General features: G+C 41.4%; 6 protein-coding genes across 7 annotated transcripts; 2 read left to right on the top strand and 4 right to left on the bottom strand.

The window, feature by feature from the left end:
• Positions 1-2,151: 2,151 nt before the first annotated feature.
• Positions 2,152-6,945, bottom strand: LOC135333190 (NAD kinase-like). Its single transcript, XM_064528098.1, has 12 exons — positions 6,787-6,945; positions 6,510-6,584; positions 6,281-6,362; positions 5,845-5,919; positions 5,499-5,616; positions 5,132-5,220; positions 4,632-4,761; positions 4,090-4,268; positions 3,739-3,838; positions 3,115-3,272; positions 2,601-2,683; positions 2,152-2,442 (listed from the first exon to the last, which is right to left on the bottom strand). The coding sequence occupies exons 1-12, from the start codon at positions 6,852-6,854 to the stop codon at positions 2,310-2,312; spliced, it is 1,290 nt and encodes a 429-aa protein (XP_064384168.1). The 5' UTR covers positions 6,855-6,945; the 3' UTR covers positions 2,152-2,309.
• A 62-nt stretch (positions 6,946-7,007) lies between these two features.
• On the bottom strand, positions 7,008-9,170 carry LOC135333193 (thymidine kinase 2, mitochondrial-like). The gene is made up of 9 exons (XM_064528101.1): positions 8,998-9,170; positions 8,865-8,939; positions 8,760-8,813; positions 8,607-8,696; positions 8,187-8,260; positions 7,757-7,845; positions 7,569-7,648; positions 7,383-7,469; positions 7,008-7,263 (listed from the first exon to the last, which is right to left on the bottom strand). Exons 1-9 carry the CDS (start codon positions 9,085-9,087, stop codon positions 7,150-7,152), a joined length of 753 nt encoding a protein of 250 aa, XP_064384171.1. The 5' UTR covers positions 9,088-9,170; the 3' UTR covers positions 7,008-7,149.
• A 136-nt stretch (positions 9,171-9,306) lies between these two features.
• On the bottom strand, positions 9,307-10,988 carry LOC135333192 (uncharacterized). 2 transcript variants are annotated; one of them, XM_064528099.1, is made up of 2 exons: positions 10,831-10,988; positions 9,307-10,521 (listed from the first exon to the last, which is right to left on the bottom strand). In XM_064528099.1, exon 2 carries the CDS (start codon positions 10,514-10,516, stop codon positions 9,464-9,466), a length of 1,053 nt encoding a protein of 350 aa, XP_064384169.1. In that variant the 5' UTR covers positions 10,517-10,521; positions 10,831-10,988; the 3' UTR covers positions 9,307-9,463. The 2 variants fall into 2 exon arrangements, with proteins under 2 accessions (XP_064384169.1, XP_064384170.1); XM_064528100.1 differs by having other exon boundaries at positions 10,823-10,951.
• A 5-nt stretch (positions 10,989-10,993) lies between these two features.
• On the top strand, positions 10,994-12,797 carry LOC135333189 (uncharacterized). The gene has a single exon (XM_064528097.1). It carries the CDS (start codon positions 11,150-11,152, stop codon positions 12,722-12,724), a length of 1,575 nt encoding a protein of 524 aa, XP_064384167.1. The 5' UTR covers positions 10,994-11,149; the 3' UTR covers positions 12,725-12,797.
• A 50-nt stretch (positions 12,798-12,847) lies between these two features.
• LOC135333194 (transcription initiation factor TFIID subunit 10-like) lies at positions 12,848-15,526 on the top strand. The gene is made up of 4 exons (XM_064528102.1): positions 12,848-13,051; positions 13,301-13,365; positions 14,861-14,972; positions 15,216-15,526. The coding sequence occupies exons 1-4, from the start codon at positions 12,914-12,916 to the stop codon at positions 15,303-15,305; spliced, it is 405 nt and encodes a 134-aa protein (XP_064384172.1). The 5' UTR covers positions 12,848-12,913; the 3' UTR covers positions 15,306-15,526.
• On the bottom strand, positions 15,441-19,916 carry LOC135333188 (espin-like). Its single transcript, XM_064528096.1, has 14 exons — positions 19,528-19,916; positions 19,130-19,286; positions 18,986-19,079; positions 18,825-18,917; positions 18,680-18,755; positions 18,242-18,348; positions 18,039-18,185; positions 17,375-17,481; positions 16,866-17,311; positions 16,705-16,802; positions 16,508-16,637; positions 16,148-16,248; positions 15,893-15,969; positions 15,441-15,710 (listed from the first exon to the last, which is right to left on the bottom strand). Exons 1-14 carry the CDS (start codon positions 19,859-19,861, stop codon positions 15,593-15,595), a joined length of 2,085 nt encoding a protein of 694 aa, XP_064384166.1. The 5' UTR covers positions 19,862-19,916; the 3' UTR covers positions 15,441-15,592.
• Between the last annotated feature and the right edge of the window lie 99 nt (positions 19,917-20,015).

Raw genomic sequence — 20,015 nt, 5'->3', positions numbered from 1 at the left:
CCCCGCATGGACGAGATACGGCTAACATATATTGTGAAAGATGAAAAAATAGAAGGTTTGAATTTTTTCAAGAATAACGGGACACAGGCGTAGCAAGGTGAATTATTTGTCCGTATCTGTTTCGGTTTACTTCCTGACGAAGCAAAAGCAATATCAGCTTGAAAAATGGAAGATGCCTTAAACATTGTGGTACCATCGTCGGGAGTAACGTAGGTATAACGAATAACCTCAGACGTGACGGATGTTAGCCATTTTCGCAGATCAGCAAGGTTGAGGGATGTATCAGTAGGCTTGTACAGACAGGGAGCTGCAAAGAGAATATTCAATGGTTAATTTATACCATGCATGTGCAGGATGAGGTCAAGTCAGTAGCTATAGCTAGTAAACTCACTGGTAGCTCTAGCCTCCTCCCTAGCCTCCTCCACTCTGTACCTCTGGTCATGCTCTCCAGAGGGTAGCCTACAACAGAGAGGCAGCAGTACACACAGCAAGAATTTGTGAAGCCCTATCATAGTGGCTCAGCTCTAGCTCTCTTTATCTTCTAGGCCTCTAGAATAAGATTATCATATCTATAGTCTTATAGATCTTACTACTTTTATGGACATGTCATGTGTTAGAACTCTGGTGGTAAAGAGTAATCAAAGCCACAGTCACAATGTCATAGGAATGTAGGCTTTGTTTCCTTTAACAACACCCTCAAAACGGTAAACCACTTCCCTATACATGCAGCCTGAGTCCAGCACAGTGTTTCCTTTGATCTGCCCACTCAAAATGCAACAATGTATAATAATACTGCATTGTGTCTAGGGAACTATACATATAGTACCCTCTATAATTATAGTAATATAACATTCCCATAATACAATGCGATTATGCTACTTTCAGTGTCGTGCTTAAATTTTTATTGACTTGTTTTCTATAATTATATATTGTATGTATATATATATAGAGTTAGTCACTCAATGCATACGCTGTGCAGGTATTGCTATCATTATATAGAGACACAGCCTGGCATTAAAGGAGAGTCGGATATGATTATCCCTTATCGAGAAACTTATAGACAAAATTCAGAGCAATTTTAATGCTGCTTTGGAGTATCTAGTTTATAGCTTAGTACAGCAAATAATTATTGTGGAATACAAAGGCAGAATAATTATATCAATATAAGAATAATTATAGCACTAGATCTATAATCGATTAGCTACTTAAATACAGAACTGACTAACATTCGAGCTTTTACTCCATTTATTTATCTTCAGAATCTGCTCATTGAGAACCTTTTGTGCTTCCTTGAATTTTTCATTATTGTTGAGAGTGTTCATGACTTCTTCTTTGCAAACCTTGGTCATGGAATTAGCAAACTTCTCCCAATCTATGCTCACGACTTTGATCTTGTTTGCAACCAGTTTTGCCATACACTCCAGTTCAGTAGCACTCCCCATGGATGAGATACGACTAACATGTATTGTGAAAGATGAAAGAGCAGAAGGTTTGAATTTTTTCAAGAATAACGGGACACAGTCGTAGCAAGGTGAATTGTTTGTCCGTATCTGTTTCGGTTTACTTCTTGACAAATTAGCAAAAGTAGAATCAGCTTGAAAAATGGAAGATGCCCTAAACATTGTGGTACCATCGTCAGGAGTAACGTAGGTGTAGCTTAGCTCAGGATCACACCAGACGGATGTTAGCCATTTTCGCAGATCAGCATGGTTGAAGGATTTATCAGTAGGCTTGTACAGACAACAGGGAGCTGCAGAGAGAAACATTCAATGCATGGTTACCATGCAGGTCAATATAGACTAGCTATATAATCTAGCTATATGCAAACAGTAAACTCACTGGTAGCTAGATCTAGCTCCTCCTCCACTCTATAGCTCTGGTCATGTTCTCCAGAGGGTAGCCCACAACAGAGAGGCAGCAGTACACACAGCAAGAGGTGGTGCAGCCCTATCATAGCTCAGCAACTACTCTTCTGTAACTTGGGATACTGAAACTGAATTATGTTCATAATAATTATGCTCTGCTGGAATGGCCTTTTATAGCTGCATGCATGCTTTTATGGACATGTGCACGTGTTATAATTATCAGAAAAGTACATTAATTAATGTCCTAATGTAGATTTACTCCTGGTTATATAGAACTCTGGTCTAGTTTGATTAACAGCATACTTCTGTTGTTTCAGATTGTGTATTAAACTGTTCGTAAGAGTACGTGTATGCAGTTACAATGTTAAACGGAATACTTAATCACAATTCCCCCAAAAAATAGAGATTATTGATAGACTAAATGTGTTTTGTGTTCTGTGCATGCTATGGATTGAACTTCTTCTGCTCTTTCCTCTGATTCCAGTGCAGACACTCGGCAAGGCTGTCGAACCAGTCTGTCACATGACCTGTGTTGTTGACACACGGCACTGCCCACTCGCTCATCGTTATCACAACACTACATAACAAGAGAAAATCGGCAAAGTCAAATGACACATTATGGAGAGTACATGACGCGCATTTACCTGTATACTTTATGTGGCTATGAAAAATTCTCTTTGTACAATCATAGCAATCGCTTTGGGTAAAATATGCAATTTATCAATTGTTTCATACCTGTCCCCCTGTTTGATCTCCTGACGATTCCTGCCATCAAATGAAACCCAGGCAGAATTTCGGCTGCCAGGGGCAACCTTGATCTGAGGGAAGCACACAAAACAAACAACTATAGACTTGTACACATTTACCATAGCGCTCCAGTTACATTGACCAGTGAGTCAGTGACTGCAAAAATCGCTAATAATCTTAGTCTAATGTGATTGTGGGTGCCAGGGGCAATTATTAATGCTACCTTATATGTACCTTATATGTACGTACAAGTAGTAACTACATGCACCAGGTAGTGTAGTCCACCCAATATCAAGCACTAATACCTAACTCTAAAATGCAGGGGACCCAGCGTTAAATGAAGCATCTTTGAATAGCCATAACTTTATTCCGTTGGTCCAATCAGTTATACTTTCTAAAAGCTTAGAAGGAGCTCTTTCAGATGTTATGCTCAAGTCTCAAATTTGGAACAGACAATAATATTTCCCAAAAAAGACCATGGAACTAGGTACAGGGGGCTGACCTTTAGCTCGACCCCTGCCGGTACGACAATGGACCTGAATGAGAGGGAGTGGGGGCAGATGGGAGTCATGAGCATACACGGTACACTCGGGTGGACCATGCTGGCACCAGCTGCCAGAGAGTATGCTGTACTGCCAGTGGGCGTGGCTATGATGATACCTAGAGTGGAGGATAATATTATTGTTGAACTGCGTGCATGAATTTCAAGCAAATCATCTTCAAACGCCATTACGGGGTGCTAGAAGGTCAATAGTACTGATGTAGTGTGAGGTACACTGCAGAGTGGTCTCAGTGAGAGATGGTAGATGTAATTGCACGCAGACGGTCAATAATGGGAATTCTCTCCATGTACACAGCACAATAAAACACTTGGCCTTGGACCATGGTATTTGGCCGAAATTGGCAAATTCTTTCATCTCCCAAATATGAGTATTAATGACACCATTTGAAAGGTATCCCTCTAAGCTTTCACAAAATAGTGCAATTGGATGAATGATACTAAAGTTATGGCTGTTGAAAGATGTTCAACTACACCCACCCCCCCCCCAATATAACACCAGGAGTTCATGCACTGCTGATAACACTCATGCACAATTTTAATGGCGGTATGATAAATGCCACTCACCGTCTCCCTGTACCGAGGTCATCTCTCGCTCATTGCAGTAGACAATCAGATTAGATAGGTAAGCATTAGGCCCTCTGTCCACCACCAGGTCATTCATCACCTGTGTGTGGGTGTGTGTGTGAGGGGGGTAACAGTTACTATGACTTGATTAAAATTCCTCACTGGAAGGTTGTTTATAGGCTGATACATGAAATTGGTAACACACACACACACACACACACACACACACACACACACACACACACACACACACACACACACACACACACACACACACACACACACACACACACACACACACACACACACACACACACACACACACACACACACACACACACACACACTTACTAGTATTCCTTTGGACATCTCCAGTTTCTTGTTCCACTTCTTTCTGGGTAGGGAGAAGGTGTTTTGTGTGAGGCTCTGATCTGGTGAGAGGAGACACTCTTCAGCCGTCTTGGTTGTCACCGAGTGGTCGGTTACTATAGAGCACTCTATTCTCAGCCTCATGGTCAGACTCACACCACCTGTGCACACATGCGTATGGTCAGAGCAAACCATATACACTCAACTATTAATTTTACACATGCACACACACAGTCAGAGCAAACCATGGATACATATAATTATACAATCAACTACTTGAAAGGTTCAATGATAAAATACATGCACTCAAACTTCCGATGGCAAAGTGTTGAAACTTGGCCAGATTAACATGTGTGTTGTACATTAGTAAGAGCTACAAAACGCAGCTATTCCTCTTTTGTAAATGGGACATTTCATACTTAAAACCATGATTGCCTGAATTTATGAGGGCAAAGACACTACTACACATTGATAGCCCCGGGGCATATGCATTGTAATTACTAAACACTGACTAATCGAACTACCTTTCAATGCCTTGTCCAAATAGTCCTGGTAAATGTTTTTCTCAGCACTGCCCACTGTCTTGGTGAACTGGAATGGTGCAAGGAATCCCAGTGATCCCATGTGGAAGGACACGATCGGAGGTATGCTCTCCTGTAGGATTAGACACCGTAATCACAGCATGAGAAAATAATTATAGAGTTTCAAGAGAACTAAAATTAAAAACTTAAAAAAGATTTACTTTCTTGTCAGGAATCTTACTAGTTGCAGAAGTAGCCACTAGAGATGACCACATAGAAATGAAAATCAATCTTGGTGATTTTGTAAGAGTTACATAATAATAATTATACGTGTAGCTCTTTCAGTTAAAATGTTTATCTTACTTGTTGAAATGGGCCCGAAAATGATTGTGATTTTAATACACGTCTTAAAAGGCTCACATTTTAGCTTTATGAATTAGTAAAATCGGACTATTTAAACTTCAAAGAAGCTATTGTTAGGATCTCTATTATAGCGAGGTTACCTGGAAGAGTGATGAGGTGTAGAGGAGGGTCCCATCTCCACCGATGCACACTATCAGGTCTGCCTCACACAGACAATCAACTTGGGACTCTGGAGGGAGAGGAGTTATACCTCAATGCACACACAGTCAGATGCCGAAAAACACAATCATCTAAACCACTGCTTTGCTCCAACTACATGACAGTGTAATACAATCCTGCAGCTAACAAATTTTAAGTGGCATTAAAAATCAGGTATATCAATGGCTAGATAATGTTACAGTATAATGGCAACACATTTCTAACCCTCTTAAAGCAGGCCTGGACATGACCAAAACAACACAATAATTATATTGTTCTGTAACTCTATAATTATGTCATCTCTTGCACCTTCTATCCCATCCTCCCAGCTGATGAGTTGCCCTCGTGTGTTAGAGTAAGCGTCACTGTCCCTCACAGTTCCCTCCATCAGTACAGCTGGCTCCACAATGACAGTTAACCCCCTCTCCTGCACAGGGACAAGTGTTTCCATGGGAGCACAGAGACAGTCAGGGATGTACCCACACACTGTCAGTGTTAGTTGGCACTAACCACCTCTAGAAAAAATAATAACCACCTCTTAGGCCTAGTTTACTCCATGAAAGAGAGGTAAATTTGGGCGTTGATTGAAAATAGCTACCATACAGTGAGCATTCTGAGCGCATCACTGGGACAGAATACACTAGGAGTGACTTACTTCTACTAGCCAGGTGGTCAGCTCCATGAACTTCCGAGTGACCTCCACATCTCTGAACTTCTTTATTACTAGTATCTGAGAAGAAGAAAAAAATGTAATGTATGAAGACATGCCACACATTTATAACTCAGAGGAGGATCGTCAGGGTCAAAAGGTCTTAATCATAAAGCTGCTTCCGGAGGACTTTAATTGAACTAGCTCCACGTAAATTGGAGACACTAAAGGAAGAGTAGATGAGTGGAATTCAATTAAAGTCCTCCGAAAGCAGCTTTATGATTAAGACCTTTTGACCCTGACGATCCTCCTCTGTTTATAACTTCTGAGAATTAAGTAATTAAACATAAAAGCATACCGCACACCTAGTGTACACATTAATAGTTGATGTAATGGTAATGTTCTTGGGAACACACACTCACACACATGCACCTGGACTCACTTTCTCCACGCTGGATCTCCAGACGAGATGGTATTCACAGCTGGGGTCCAGTAGCTCCACCCCTGGTGCCGAAGTTTTAGCACTGGGGGGGGGGGGCATTGGTATCATAACTATGAGTTAATCGATGCTTTATACTACTCAGTATGAAATAATTCCCCTTGATTTTCTCAATGCAGACCTGTCTTACTATGTAATGGTACTCACTAAGCTCAAATATTAATTAACTTACTCGTTAGATATTGAATTCTCCAGTAGCTGTGCTTTGGGTCCACAAACTCTCTTGTCGCTGAAGTCAACCTGAGACCTGCATGCATGGGAACAAAGCTCACAGTCATAAGTATGGCCATCACCGCCGGCTCACAAAACGGAAAGTTACTGCCACAGGCTATAACTATAAACTATGTGTGACACTGTACTAGCGATGCACGCATAATCGATCAAAGGTGTCAAATGATTTATAGCTCTGCATTATTGTTAACACTTTTCATATTATGACACATCATCACCTCTGGTTGTATTTCATGCTGAGGAGCTGTCTTTTCTTAGCCTCTATTTTCTTGTCCGAGGTGGCCATGCCTGCTACTGGATCCGGGTAACAGGTTCTTGTATCTTTGAGGAGAAAAGCAGGGGCAGCTTTAAGTGGGGGTGGGGCTATAATGCTAATGATATGGTAATGATCGTTTGTATTACAAACAGATAACCAATTTTAGATACAATTGACGGTAAAGATCATTAAAATTAGAAATAGTGTACACCGATACAGGGTCGTCATAAACTAAAAACAAAAACAAGAGCTAGAAGAGTGAATATGCGCTTCTAAAAAATACATGCAGATCTACTGACATGACACAAAGGAACAGTAAATGAGGCTATCTTATCAGTGTTCTGCTCTCTTGACTATAGTCCAGTTTCTCCAGAATGCTTGAACACTGCTTTGCAAAGACGTGAGCATTCTTCCTGGAGTCTTCATTGGCATCAATCACCTGCACAAACACACAACACCAAATAAAAGCCTATCACAATAATTATAATTATGAGCAACAATTAATTAATTAGTATACACAGTGCTCTAACGTATATACACATCCACATACACGCATACCAAAACAGGCGTGTTTCCATGCCAACAGTGATGCTTTTCATTTCCCAGCCAATCCTCATAGCGATCATGTAAGCTTTGGAGATATTCCTGGAGGGAGGCCAAAATAATAACAACTTCAAACAACAGTATTTTATAAAGTTGCCAAAACAAACAGAGACATAGGTAATCAATAGGATATAAAGTTACCAAGGTGACTGGTTTCTCTTCTTTCCTCCCCCTCTCTTGCAGTCTTTGATAGCACACCTCGGGGGAGGATCGTAGATACACTGTGTGTGTGTGTGTGTGTGTGCAGTGTGGTTAGTGAAACCAAATACAAAGCTAAACAGAATCCATGCCAAGGACACAGACACTAAGTCTACTAACGTCAAACGCACCAATAAGGTCCAACTTTGGTGGGTTCTGTTGTACGAGGTGGTCAAACCACTGGCAGTAACATGAAAACTCCATGTCATTGAGAATCCCACTAAAGTGAGAATACAGATATATTGGAAGTTTATGAACTGACCTCTTAGCCACAGAATCGATGACTAATATCTCATACTTTAATCGATATCAACGTTAATGGAATTTCAGTCTATTTGGTCTATATCAAATACACACATAAAATGCCATTGAGAATCCCACTAAAGGTAAAAATACCTATCGATTTAAATGGATTTACAATCCAACCTAGCCAAAACATTGTCATAGCAAAGAGCACACATTATGGGGAGGGCCTAATGGAGGGTGTTCCCTAATGGAGGGGTATTCTGATAGCTTGTTAGAGAACACACACAGTCAGAGTCAGAGTTAGAGTTAGCTCACTTGTTGTGCAGGTTCTCTACAAAGCAGTGCCTGGCACTGTACACACTGCGCTCCAGCATCATGATGGGTGAGTTCTGTGTGTGCATAGGGGGGAGGGGTAAGAGGGGGGAGTCAATAGAGTACCATATCTATGCAGGGGGGACGGTCAATATACATGTATCTATGGGGAAGGGAGGGGGTCAATAGTGATGGTTATAATTATATTAATTATAGGGTGTGAGAGATACTAGAAAAAGTTGCACTAGCTTCACCAAGCCATACAATTAGAATGGAAACAAACACAACGAAAGCTATTCAAAAGAGAAACAGTGATGTAGTCAATAACTTAACTGTTAGAAGTGGACAGGAGTCAAATTACTTACTATAGGGCATTGCAAAGCATCTCATATTATTTTAGTATACTGTAGTGTAGGCCCTCACCACTGTCTTGTGATGCACTTCCATCATGGTGAGGAGGACGTAGGACTGGAACAGGTAGCCCCAGCGCTCAGCATCCTCGTACATGCGGCCCTGTAAGGAGGTGGAGGGGGACAACACGTGAAGCAAAGTTGTAACACAGTGTCGCTCACTTACAATTAAATTTCCACCAGCTAGATTCTGCCATTTGTCAACAGGCTCGACCAAAACCTAAAGACAAAACAATGAACAATGACATTAATTAAATGAGGGATTGCATACCTCGACTGAGTTCATGAGCTGCAGTTTGCTCAATAGAGTGGATTTGCCGCTTGCGATGTTCCCTTCCACAGCTACCTGTAAGAAACAACACCATGATTTCAAATCAAATAAATCATAAATTATCTCTACATACCTTGAATTGCTTCTTCTTATGGCCTAGTAGAATGGTGCTAGGTAGAGTATGTTCCAGGGAAGGTGTTAGAATGCTGTCACCTCCAATCATGGCTCTATTGATCTCTTCTGTCACAAGTTCTTCAGATCTTCTCGCTGCAGTTACCCGCCAAATTTCGTAAATGTGAAAGGTCAAAGGACTGAGTTACGAGATACGCCTCTTTTTTCAGCTAGACTTTTCTACGCATGCGCAAAAGTAAAGACATGGCCACAATAATTATTATATCCAGTCATTATTCTCAGAACTGCACTGCTCAGTTTACACTGTAAATAGTAGAGTTGAAAATACATTAAATTGTTGGTTATTATAAATGGGTTGGTTGCCGAGAAACAGCATAAATAAGAAACTTAAGAAATTTGATACAAAAAAACAGTGTGAATAAACAGTGTGATTAACATATAAACATACAACGTGATAGTAGGTTTGATTATCCACTGAAAGAATATCTTTGAAGATGTTTGAAGCTTTTAATACCATCAGCGACCATATCAAGTAGTTCAGGTGTCCACTTCACCAAATGCCTTGACTTTGATTCGGATACAAAAACAGTCTTGGCACACATGTGCAGATACTCTTGTGAGCATCGTATCTGCAATGCCTCACACACAGTTCTCATAACGCCTTTAGGGTTGGAAATCATGTCCGTGTTGTGTACTTCAATTACGTCCAGAGGCACTTCATTGATCATCTTGATAACACTCCTAACTTGGTTGAAGTACGCTGTAATCTGTTGACGCAACTTATCAACATCGTCAAACTGGTGTGTCTCGTTCACTTTACTCTTCTGGTGTGTGTTATAGAGAATCATAGTAGCTATATTATCGTAGGGATTTCGAACAACGTGGAACACTTTAATGGGCATCTGTATCGTGTTCTTTAGCTGCTGATAAAGATACTTAAAATGCTCCTTGCTCTTTCGATACACCTGAGCAGTCATTCCACCTGATTTGTCCCCAATCACGTCAATAATTCCATCAAATTTCCCCTGCCACCACCCAGGCACAGCAAGACTATAACCTTTCTTTGAAGATTCTTTCCGTCGAAGACCCTCCTCCACACTATTGCTAGAGCTGTCATAAAGTGTGCTGAAAAGCCAGGACTTATCGGTGTGATTTATCGGATCATCATCCCATTGATGAAAGAGAGAGTACTCGTGAGATATGACCACATTCGGATGAGCATCAAGAATGCTTGCTAGAATACTGTGTCCACTTCTAGCATACCCGACAAAAAATACAAACTGTTGCACATTTCGTATCACATAATCTCGCAGTGAATATTTCTTGACTTCAAATGTCTGATGTTCTCCTTCTACATACGACTTCAAGTTTCGACTTTTTTCTTTGGGGTTCAAATCCATAATGTTTGGTTTAGGATGACTTGGCTCAGAATCGGGCGTAGATCTCAACTGGTAGAGTGCCACAATTAATAGAATGAAAGAGCCCATGAACATAAAGAAACGAATGTCACGACGAAGCATTGTGCCTGGAAAAGGAAGAAAAAAACAGTTTACTTTGGAAGCCAGCTACCTAGGGTGTTATTTCTCGAGCCTCGTGGTATGGTAGGCCAGCCATATCTATATCTACCCTAACAATTAAAGCTGCTACTGTAACAGGATTGTATCCTCAAAAATAACCTTAGGGTAGCACTACAACTGCATATGCATGCTTGAATTGTAGCTCTTGTACCATTTTACAGTACTAGATCTATCTGTAGCTGTATCATTAGAGCTTGTATATACACACACGCTATATTTTCAACCACTACTAGCTACTAGCTAGCTCACAAGCTCACTGTTATTCAGAATTCCAGAGAGAGGTTATCACTCAGAGACTTGTAAATTAGCAGAGCCCATTGACTTCAATTCCATAAACAAAGAGATGTGAGACTGATAAATGATGTAATATTGACAGGCAAGCAATTTTAGTGCAGCCAACTGCTTGTGGTTAATTTGTGGTTTCATCCACCCACGGCTTCACCACTACTTTAGCCATGAACACCACACTGTTGCACAAGCAAAGTAGAGTGTGAGTCAGTTTTGCTGAATACGAGTATACGATAGAGCTAAGAAATTATATTTTGCAAGGGTACTGCTAATTCGGATAACTCCACAATGGAATCTGTGACTACTCCAACCTCAAAATCTAAATGCTTTTCCTTTTGGCCAAACAGAAGAAGAAAGGCTGCATCCAAAGTGAGGATATCTTGGCCTGATGTAGAGGAAAATGCTGCACATGTACAGGAGCCATTATGCATTAAACCTGAACCAAGAATGGATGCAGTTTGTTTCTCAAAAGGTGGAGTGTCCACATTCGCAAGCTGCAGCACTGGATCAAAGCCCTATTCGCAAAGAATGACCATCCGCCCCTTTTTTGGCATCTATGCAGACTCTTCACTCACCTTCGACATCAAGAGGAGTAGCTCTACTGATAGCTTACGAATGCTAACTATCAGAGTTTCGATACAAGAGGACGGGAGCGACACAAGAAAAGCCTTGAACCGAATATTTGTTTCCAGAAACAAAAGAAGTGGACAGGACGACAGCTCACAAAATTCTGTCTCACTGAAAGATCGGTGTATTGCTTTTGCTAACGCCATCGACACAGACTCTAAAACTGAAAACATTGCTAGTGCATGCAAACAACCTTCGAGTTTATTCTTTCTCTGCAAGAAACAGGTACTCCTACACCTTGGAGAAATAAACCCTGCCAATTTGCCAAAAACTGAAGCGTTCGAAGACCTTAAACTTCGATCCACTCGCAATATCTTCATACGAGTCTATCAAGCAGACGGTTTAATGCTAAGAATGAAGGTCAAGACTTCGATGAGTATTAATGAACTAAAATGGATGATCTGTGGCCGATTGCCTTCCTCTGTGCACCCTTCACATTTGTCTCTCTACGAGTTCGACAGTCTTGATGTATTGCCTGCCGATAGCATTCTGCAACCAAACCAGTCCCTATTACACTGCACCATTGATCAATCTCCAGTTCCAAGTCCCACAAGACCTCGCGTTGTTGCTAGACAACCTTCCTGCTATATGATCTCGCTCATCGGAAAGGATATTGATTCAATAATTGCTGACCCTTCAATATCATTTTACCATTTTCAGGAACTCGTGAAAACTAAGTTTGGATTGAAATCTTCCAGTTATCTCTACTTCCCAAATATTGGCAAGACAGCCAGGAGCGAAGACTGTGGAATCAAAATGTCGACCGTCATCGATAAATCCACCATTTGCCTGATCGATAGTATGCGAAGGAACCTCCCCATCGTTGATGGAGTCCCGTTAGCTATGAGCAAATACGAGAAACTCTCTGCTTACAGTGGAACCATTAGAAGTTTGGGAATAACTCCTTCAAGCCCTGTGATTGCATTCGAGGTGACTGGCCCAACTATCCCCATCTCATTTCGGGCAGCCATTCAAGACCGAGGAAACTTCAACTATTCTGTCGTATCTGATCGAGTGCATGCTGTGAGTGTGAATCCAAACTGGACTATTCGTACATTGCTCAAGTATGTCGAGTGCATTAGCAAGATTCCCTGTGTTGGGATTAGTCTGAACTCGGAAATTCTACCGGTGAAGTGCAATGTTAGCACCCACCTAACTTGTCGATGCTGGCTTGCACGAAGCTCTTCTAAGACTATTGAGTTAGCCAAGGACTTACCTACCATTATTCACTCCTAATTTTATTTATTTATTTATTATGTGCTCTGTCTGCTCTCCCCACTTTTCAATGAAATTCAATAAAAAAATGCAATTACAACCTCAATTAGCACATTCATTGATATTTAGTGACGTTGGATGACGCGTGCTGCACACCAATTGGAAATTCACAAACAAAAAATAAATCTAAGTTCTAGGGACTTTAGATCCATGGCTAGTGATGCCCCTAGCCACGTTCTGTCCAGTTCTGACAATCCTGTAGCGGTAGAAGACATTAAGAACGAGCCCGAGATTCCTGATGTGTCTCTTCTGGACTTCTGTGCCCAGCTAGAGGACTATACACCCACTGTAAGCACAGCTCTCTTGTACCAGTGCTGGCACATTGCTTCATATAATTGCGAGCATAGTACACTGGGCGTTATTATGATTACTGCGTACGATTTGGATCTATGAGTCATCTCAATAGTCATTGATGGGCTTCTCCGTGATCTATAATTATACAGATTAATATTAATTTTGTTGTATTTATTATTAATTTCAAACTATCTACTCATGCACGGTGTATGCATGTATGTAACGCTGTGTGCACTTGATTAGGTTCCCGATGCTGTGACTGTTCACTTTCTCCAGAAAGCGGGATTCTCCACACGTGATCCCAAGATGTGAGTCAGCCACTATTATTATAGTAATTAACCAGCCCACACAATAATCAATTACTCCAGTTACAATGTGTACCCACACACTAACCACAGTGTCACGTAATATCATGTAATACGTATGTAGTCCCCAGGTGCCCCCCCTATAAGCCACATAGCAAAAATTTTAGGTTATTTTGGGGGTTTGTGTAGCTATTATTATACTCTGTGCTTCCTGTTTTAGTGGTTGTGGTTGTGGTCTGGAACAGCATGGGGCCACACTGTCGCCACAGTGAGGTCAGTGGTTCCCAATCATTGGGATCTCCCGTATCTGAGGTAGTCCACTAGATAGCCCTGCTAGAGTAAACAATATGCATTCTGACGTAGGGCCGAGATAATTGGGCGACATTTATATGGTAGCTATATACATAATTATGTGTACTCTGGATGGATTTTTTTTACCTAGGTTAGGATATACTGTTTCTTGCATCCATGGTGAAGCACTAAATCCTTACATTGTAGCCTAAGTGTCTCTGACTTGGTTTTTTCAATTTCTGTGTAAAAAGAGCGTGCAATTCTAGTAACCTATTTTTATACCTCCTCTGCTACATGCATGTTAGTGTGCCTTTACAGGTTGTCAAGATATTGTAACAGTTACACATGTACATGTGTCAAGGGCTTGCTACCGTAATTTTGCTCCCGCTACTATGAGAGTACTCAGGAAATACCTGAGGGCATTTAAAGGGTTAGCCTATAACAGCTACAGCCTCTTGAGTCAAGCACCTTGAGGCTGTGAATGCCAATGCAGTAGATTAGCTGTGGAGCTTGTGGTCTAGCATTTTCATATGATACATGTATGTGCTCTGGTTGTGTAATTGTGGTTTTGTGGTGCCCACATGTCTGTTGAGGGTAGCCACTCAATAGCCTTACATGGCTAATTAACAAGGGTTGCCATTTGAGATTCTTACAATTATGTGCAGTGGGGTACATTCCATTTACAGCTGTGCCTGGTGTTCTTGGAAAGTTTGCCGACTTTCAATTGTTGACCCTTACATGTACAATGTGGGCAGCTGCCACTTTTGAGGCTTTTAATCACATGTACAATCTGATGTGTAGTTCTGATAAGAGTGAAAACGTGGCAAGGGCATGCTGAGTCTTGCCTCAGCTCAGTCCTCCTTACATCCAGACTACTGTAGTAGTGGGAGTACAGTGCAGGGTGTGTGGTGGAGGGAGAGAGGGTGAGTGGGCCCCGATTATGTTGATGTGGGCAATAGACTGAAGTGTGAAAAGTTAAATTGTCTGGTGCACTAATACTGATACAGATTGATACCTCCCCCATTCTTTCACATTTTTCTTCCCCATATCTCCTACACTCAAAGCCTAAAGATACCAGATAAGTGCAGTAGCAGCTGACCGTGTAGCCTAAACTTCTCCCCTTAACTTCCCCACCACTAAGTGACGCGGATAGTGACTCTGTGCCAGACAAATCACGCCCCTATTCCGTGTTTGTTTTGTCTTGCAGTGTGAGACTGGTGTCACTGGCGGCTCAGAAGTTCATATCAGATATTGCCAACGATGCTCTCCAACATTGCAAGATGAGGAGTGCTGGACAGAGTGCAAGAAAGGCAACAAAGGTGAGCAGCTTATGTCTTCTATTGTCGTAGCCATTATGGCTCTATTGTCGTAGCCATTATGGCTCTACTGTTATTCCAAAGAAGCACTGTAGTAGGCTAAACAATGAATTCCATGCATACTGCAATATTGTGTGAAGTATTTATTATTTTGTAAGCAAAAAATTACTTGTTTGCACTCATTCAATATATTTTGAGTATCTCTGATGATCTTTGGTTACCATAGCTGCCTTCCCCATACTATAGGATCGTAAGTACACACTGACAATGGAGGACTTGGGCAAAGCGCTTGGGGAATATGGCATCAACCTCAAGAAGCCTGCCTACTACACTTAAGGAACCATAAACCAATTATCATTGTAACTCTCACTGTCAGCTTTCTGTCTAAGTGCCCACTGTACATTGTGTATCTCTTCCTCTGTGGTGTCCATTCAACAATGCTCTCTATCAATGGTATCAAAGGGACTCCAATTTCATTGTCTTCTATATTCTTATTATGTTCTTTGATCAATATTTACAACCACTTTTATATAATGCAATACTATTGACAAAAAGAACAGCAGTTATTAAAGCTATAAATGCATGGTACATGTTGTTAGGTGCCAAGTAATGAAATGTATAAATCAGTCTTTTTTCTTTTGTAAGAGTAGCTGTTTCTTCCACTCTGGGAGTGAGTTGAATTTCGCCTCTCTCTCAGCTTCTTTGTACTGATCAGCTTCAGCAGCAATATCTTGCTCACTCCTGTGGTAGAACACAAACAAAAATACATACAGTTATGGGTAAATGATACACGATTAAAACTATTTAAGATGAAAGCATGATCACATTTTAGAGGGATTGTGAAGCCGTTTTTCCTAGTGATGGTAGAGCATTTGCATGTCTGCATAGCAATTAATTGGTAAAGTAGATATTATTATACGTACATGACAGCTTGCTTCTTTTCCAACATTGCTCGCTTCCATGCCGGTACCTCAACCCACTTGGCTTCTTGAGCTTCTTTCTGTATGCGTAAAAATGGAATAATTATTTGAGCAAAAAGAGGTCCCCAGCTAATCAAATTTACATAATAAGTACCATGTAGCTGGCAAGACTCTTGGTGCTGGTTACATTTATATGAGTTGTGTTACTAATCTACACACCACAGACTACTCTAGCCCTGCATGGCAATGGCTTCTCACTTCTTTCTTTCTGGCAATCCTTTTCTTCCTGTCCTCTTCAGCTTTCTTTTTCATGAGTGCCCTCTTCCATAACGGTACATCTTCAAACTCCTCGTCTGAATCTGTGTGTGTGTGCCAAAAAGTAATAAAATCACGTGCCAATTAACAAAAAGTGTAGCCAACACATTTTACGCCTTTATTAAGTTGTGTGTGTGTGCGTGTGTGCGTGTGTACTGTTCAATGTGGGAGTGTTGTGAGATTATCAGGACATCTCCGAGTGTTGTGGCCATGCACATGTGTCGTCGTGGTTTATGGGATAGTAAAAAGTGGTGAATGGCTTCTTGAATCATGAGTGTGGGATATAACTAAACAATTGCCCACCAAGTTCCTCCTCAGTCTCAGACTCAGGCTGTGGCTCTGGTTCCGGTTCTGGTTCTGGATCAGGACCCTCCACTTGTCCTATCATCTTTCTTGCCTTTGGTTTCTCCTCTTTTACACGGCCAAGCTTAGTCTGCACAAAATTCCAAAAAACTCATAATTATACTCTAGTCAAAAAAAATCTATATCACTACACTTACTGGTACTAAATTCTTCTTGACAGGAGGAGCTGTTTTGAGAGCATCTGATTCAAACTGTCTGACCTCATTCAATAGCGAGGATTTTTGTTTCTTCGCTCCTGAAGTATGAAAACAGACAATTCTAAAATAATACTCTTAAACAAAGTTACTATATAACTAACCTGGTAGTGTTCTTCCCTCATCTTCTGATTCTGAGTCGGACACATTCTCTGGGTGACGAGTGAATTTTTTCTTAGGCTGAAAACGAGACTGTGCCTTGTGAGGACCATCAACTTGTTCTTTGCTGGGTACAACTTGATTCACTTTTTTAGCTGCAGCTTTATTTTTACGTTCAAATTCGGCCAACTTGCGTTCGATTGGATCAATGTCCTTAGCTACCGACGACTGTTCTATAACAACTGGTTTCCTGGGCTCTTCATTAACCTCGTCATTTTCGACATCAATCACTCTCTCGATTTCACCAATCGGATCACTCGTACTCGTCCTCAGTTTTTGGAAGACGTCTTTCAGTTCGTTTCTCTCAGACAACAGCGCCAGATTGGCTGGTTTTGGAACTGAAGGCTCAATTTTATTGACCACCACTGCTTTGGCCGTCTTGGACTTTGATCTAATGAGAGTCATGTGCAATGTACATGGTTACAGATATTATAGTAACATGGCACTGACTTACTTCATGTTAGGAAGAACAATCTTCTTTTTTGGAGAAACTGGAGACTTGACGAGATAGCTATCATTCAGCCCAAAGAAGTCAGTTTTAGGCTTTTCCAGTTCATCCTCCTGCATGCAGATACACACACAGCATGTAAATAATAATGGCAGTTGTTTGAACACAGCATGTAAATATCGTATTATAGCGGGTATATTTCGAGGGTATAAATTTTCGCAGAAAGACTGTTAGGTTTTTGTGAATTTACAGAATAGCAGCATGCTGATGGGCACGAGCTCACTGAAAGCAGCACACTAAAAAATATATTGATAGGCCACATTGCATGCATGCAATACCGTATTACTAGAATATTTGCTGATGAAAACCTTTGCGAATGAGCCAAATCAGCAGAAAATTTGACCCCTTTGCGATCTAACTATTGCGTTCTGGCAAGGATCGTGTGTATTTACTAGTAATAATTTAGGTTTTGCGGATTTTAATGGTGCGAATTGATCAACTATTGCAAAGTTTGATACTCACAAAACATTCTAGTAATACGGTATTAAATGTGTGGGTAGTACATGCTTATAATCAGTGAAAATGGCGAACATTTATATACACTGCTCTCGAAATATATACCTGTTATATGTTAATCATTACAGTTGTTGAATTATAGTAGATCTAGTACCTCAGTAGGGGGATCTGGAGTTTTTTGACTTCTCAGATAGTTGGCACAGTTTAAGTGCTTGCACTCCTCGGCTAGATCAGCCGGAGTCATTCCATCCAGGTCCTTAGTGTGTGGGTCTACTCCTGTGGCCACCAGCACCTTCAGAGCCTGTCAGAATTAAATATAGCTACTAGTCAACCAGAGAGGGTAGAGATTGTACTTACCTCCAGTTGACCGTGCTCAGCTGCATCGTGGAGTGGTGTCCCTCCCAGATCATCTGTCTCAACTTTGCCACCGTGAGTGAACAACCATCTCAAAATATTCACATGGCCTAAGGAAATTAAAGTCAGTCTTTTCAGCACATAACTCCCTAAGATAACACAAAGCCCATACTTTCTTGAAAAATGAACGACTCTTGGACCCAAGAGCAATTATTAATCTCACTTTGTAAGCATACCATCAACATCAAACAGCTACTAACTAAATCCATCTTCTAAAGATGGTCTCTCAAAGTTAGCTCCAGAAACATGCCCATTTCGAAAAATTTGGGCCTTGGCCTACCATGCACAAAATCCTTATAAGACACTGTCAAAAGAGCTAAATATATTAAATGCATTTTGCATGGATACTTGTAAGTTAGTTACGATAAAGCATAGATCTACCTCTTGCAGCTGCAAAATGTGCTGGAGTGGCTCCATCATTGTCCCTCTCATTGGGTGAGACACCAGCATTCTCAACCTATCCACCAAACACACACACACCACTTGATATAATAGACTACTGAAGGGATACATGCAATCAACTCACCAGCCACGCCAGACAATCCAACTGTCCCATCTGAGCCGCAGCATGTACTGGTGCCATTCCATCACTCGCCCGAAGCCGACAGTTACCATCAACCTAGTACAGTCATGCAGCCAAGGAGTAATTGCAGTCAAGGAACAATTTATTTCCTGATGGTTTCTCACCTGTGATATGAGGAATTGCAGACAGTCTAAACGTCCCTCTTGAGCTGCAAAGTAGATTGGTGTTGTGCCGTTGTCAGCTCTTTTGTTGACGGCACTAAAAGAAAAATTATTTAAAATATTTAATTTAGAGTGTCAAGTACTTACAGTGGGTTGGCTTGGGAGAGCCACCTGAGACAGTTGAGACTACCTTTTGCTGCCGCTAAGTGTATCGGAGTGACGCCATTCTGTGCCTTGTCGAGTACACTGCTTCCCTCGGACTCCACCAACCACACCACCACACTCAGATGCCCAAACCTTGCCGCTGGGAGAAGAGGTGGTAAAAATATTTGAGGGAGATGCTTTTCTACCAGATTTCAATGATGATCATTACCAATAGCTAGTCTGACACATCAAACATGCATGTATGCATTTACTCTCTGTAGCTGCTGTACATGTGTCTAAAAGTGTAAGCATAATTATCGTACCTGCAAACGAATTCTCTACAGGCATCACACACAACAGTAATGGTCATAGCACTTTCTAGCGCTGCAATGCATACTCACCAAGATGAAGGGGCGTGGCACCACAGGTATCCCTGCCAGTTGCTGAGCATCCTCCATTCTCTATTAGCCATTGCAGACAGTCTAGCTGACCAGTAGCAGCTGCATCATGTGCAGGGGTCGCTCCGTTGTTAGCTGGCTTGTTACCGTTAGCTCCCGCTTCTTGGATGAGCCATCTCAAGCAATCTACACGTCCAGCGCGGGCGGAATAGTGGACTGGAGTAGCTCCAAACTTGTCAGAACACTCGCTGAGGTTGATCTGTTGCTTGAGGCTTCTTAGAGTGTTCAGGTCTCCCTTACTGGCTGCACTTAGGCACTTTGTAGTAAGAGACGCCATTGCTTGCCAGTATTGATGGGTGTGGCTGGTCTTGAGCTAGCTTGTAAACATGACCAGCCCCACCCCCCTTTCTGAGCATGCAGATTGCACTGTCAATACTATTCATTGAGCATGAGGTAAATAACCTTATTGTGAAAGTGCTGACTACAGAGTA

This window comes from Halichondria panicea, chromosome 3 (assembly GCF_963675165.1).
Source record: "Halichondria panicea chromosome 3, odHalPani1.1, whole genome shotgun sequence".
NCBI classification, from domain to species: domain Eukaryota; kingdom Metazoa; phylum Porifera; class Demospongiae; order Suberitida; family Halichondriidae; genus Halichondria; species Halichondria panicea.
This window is presented reverse-complemented; position numbering and strand designations above follow the sequence as displayed.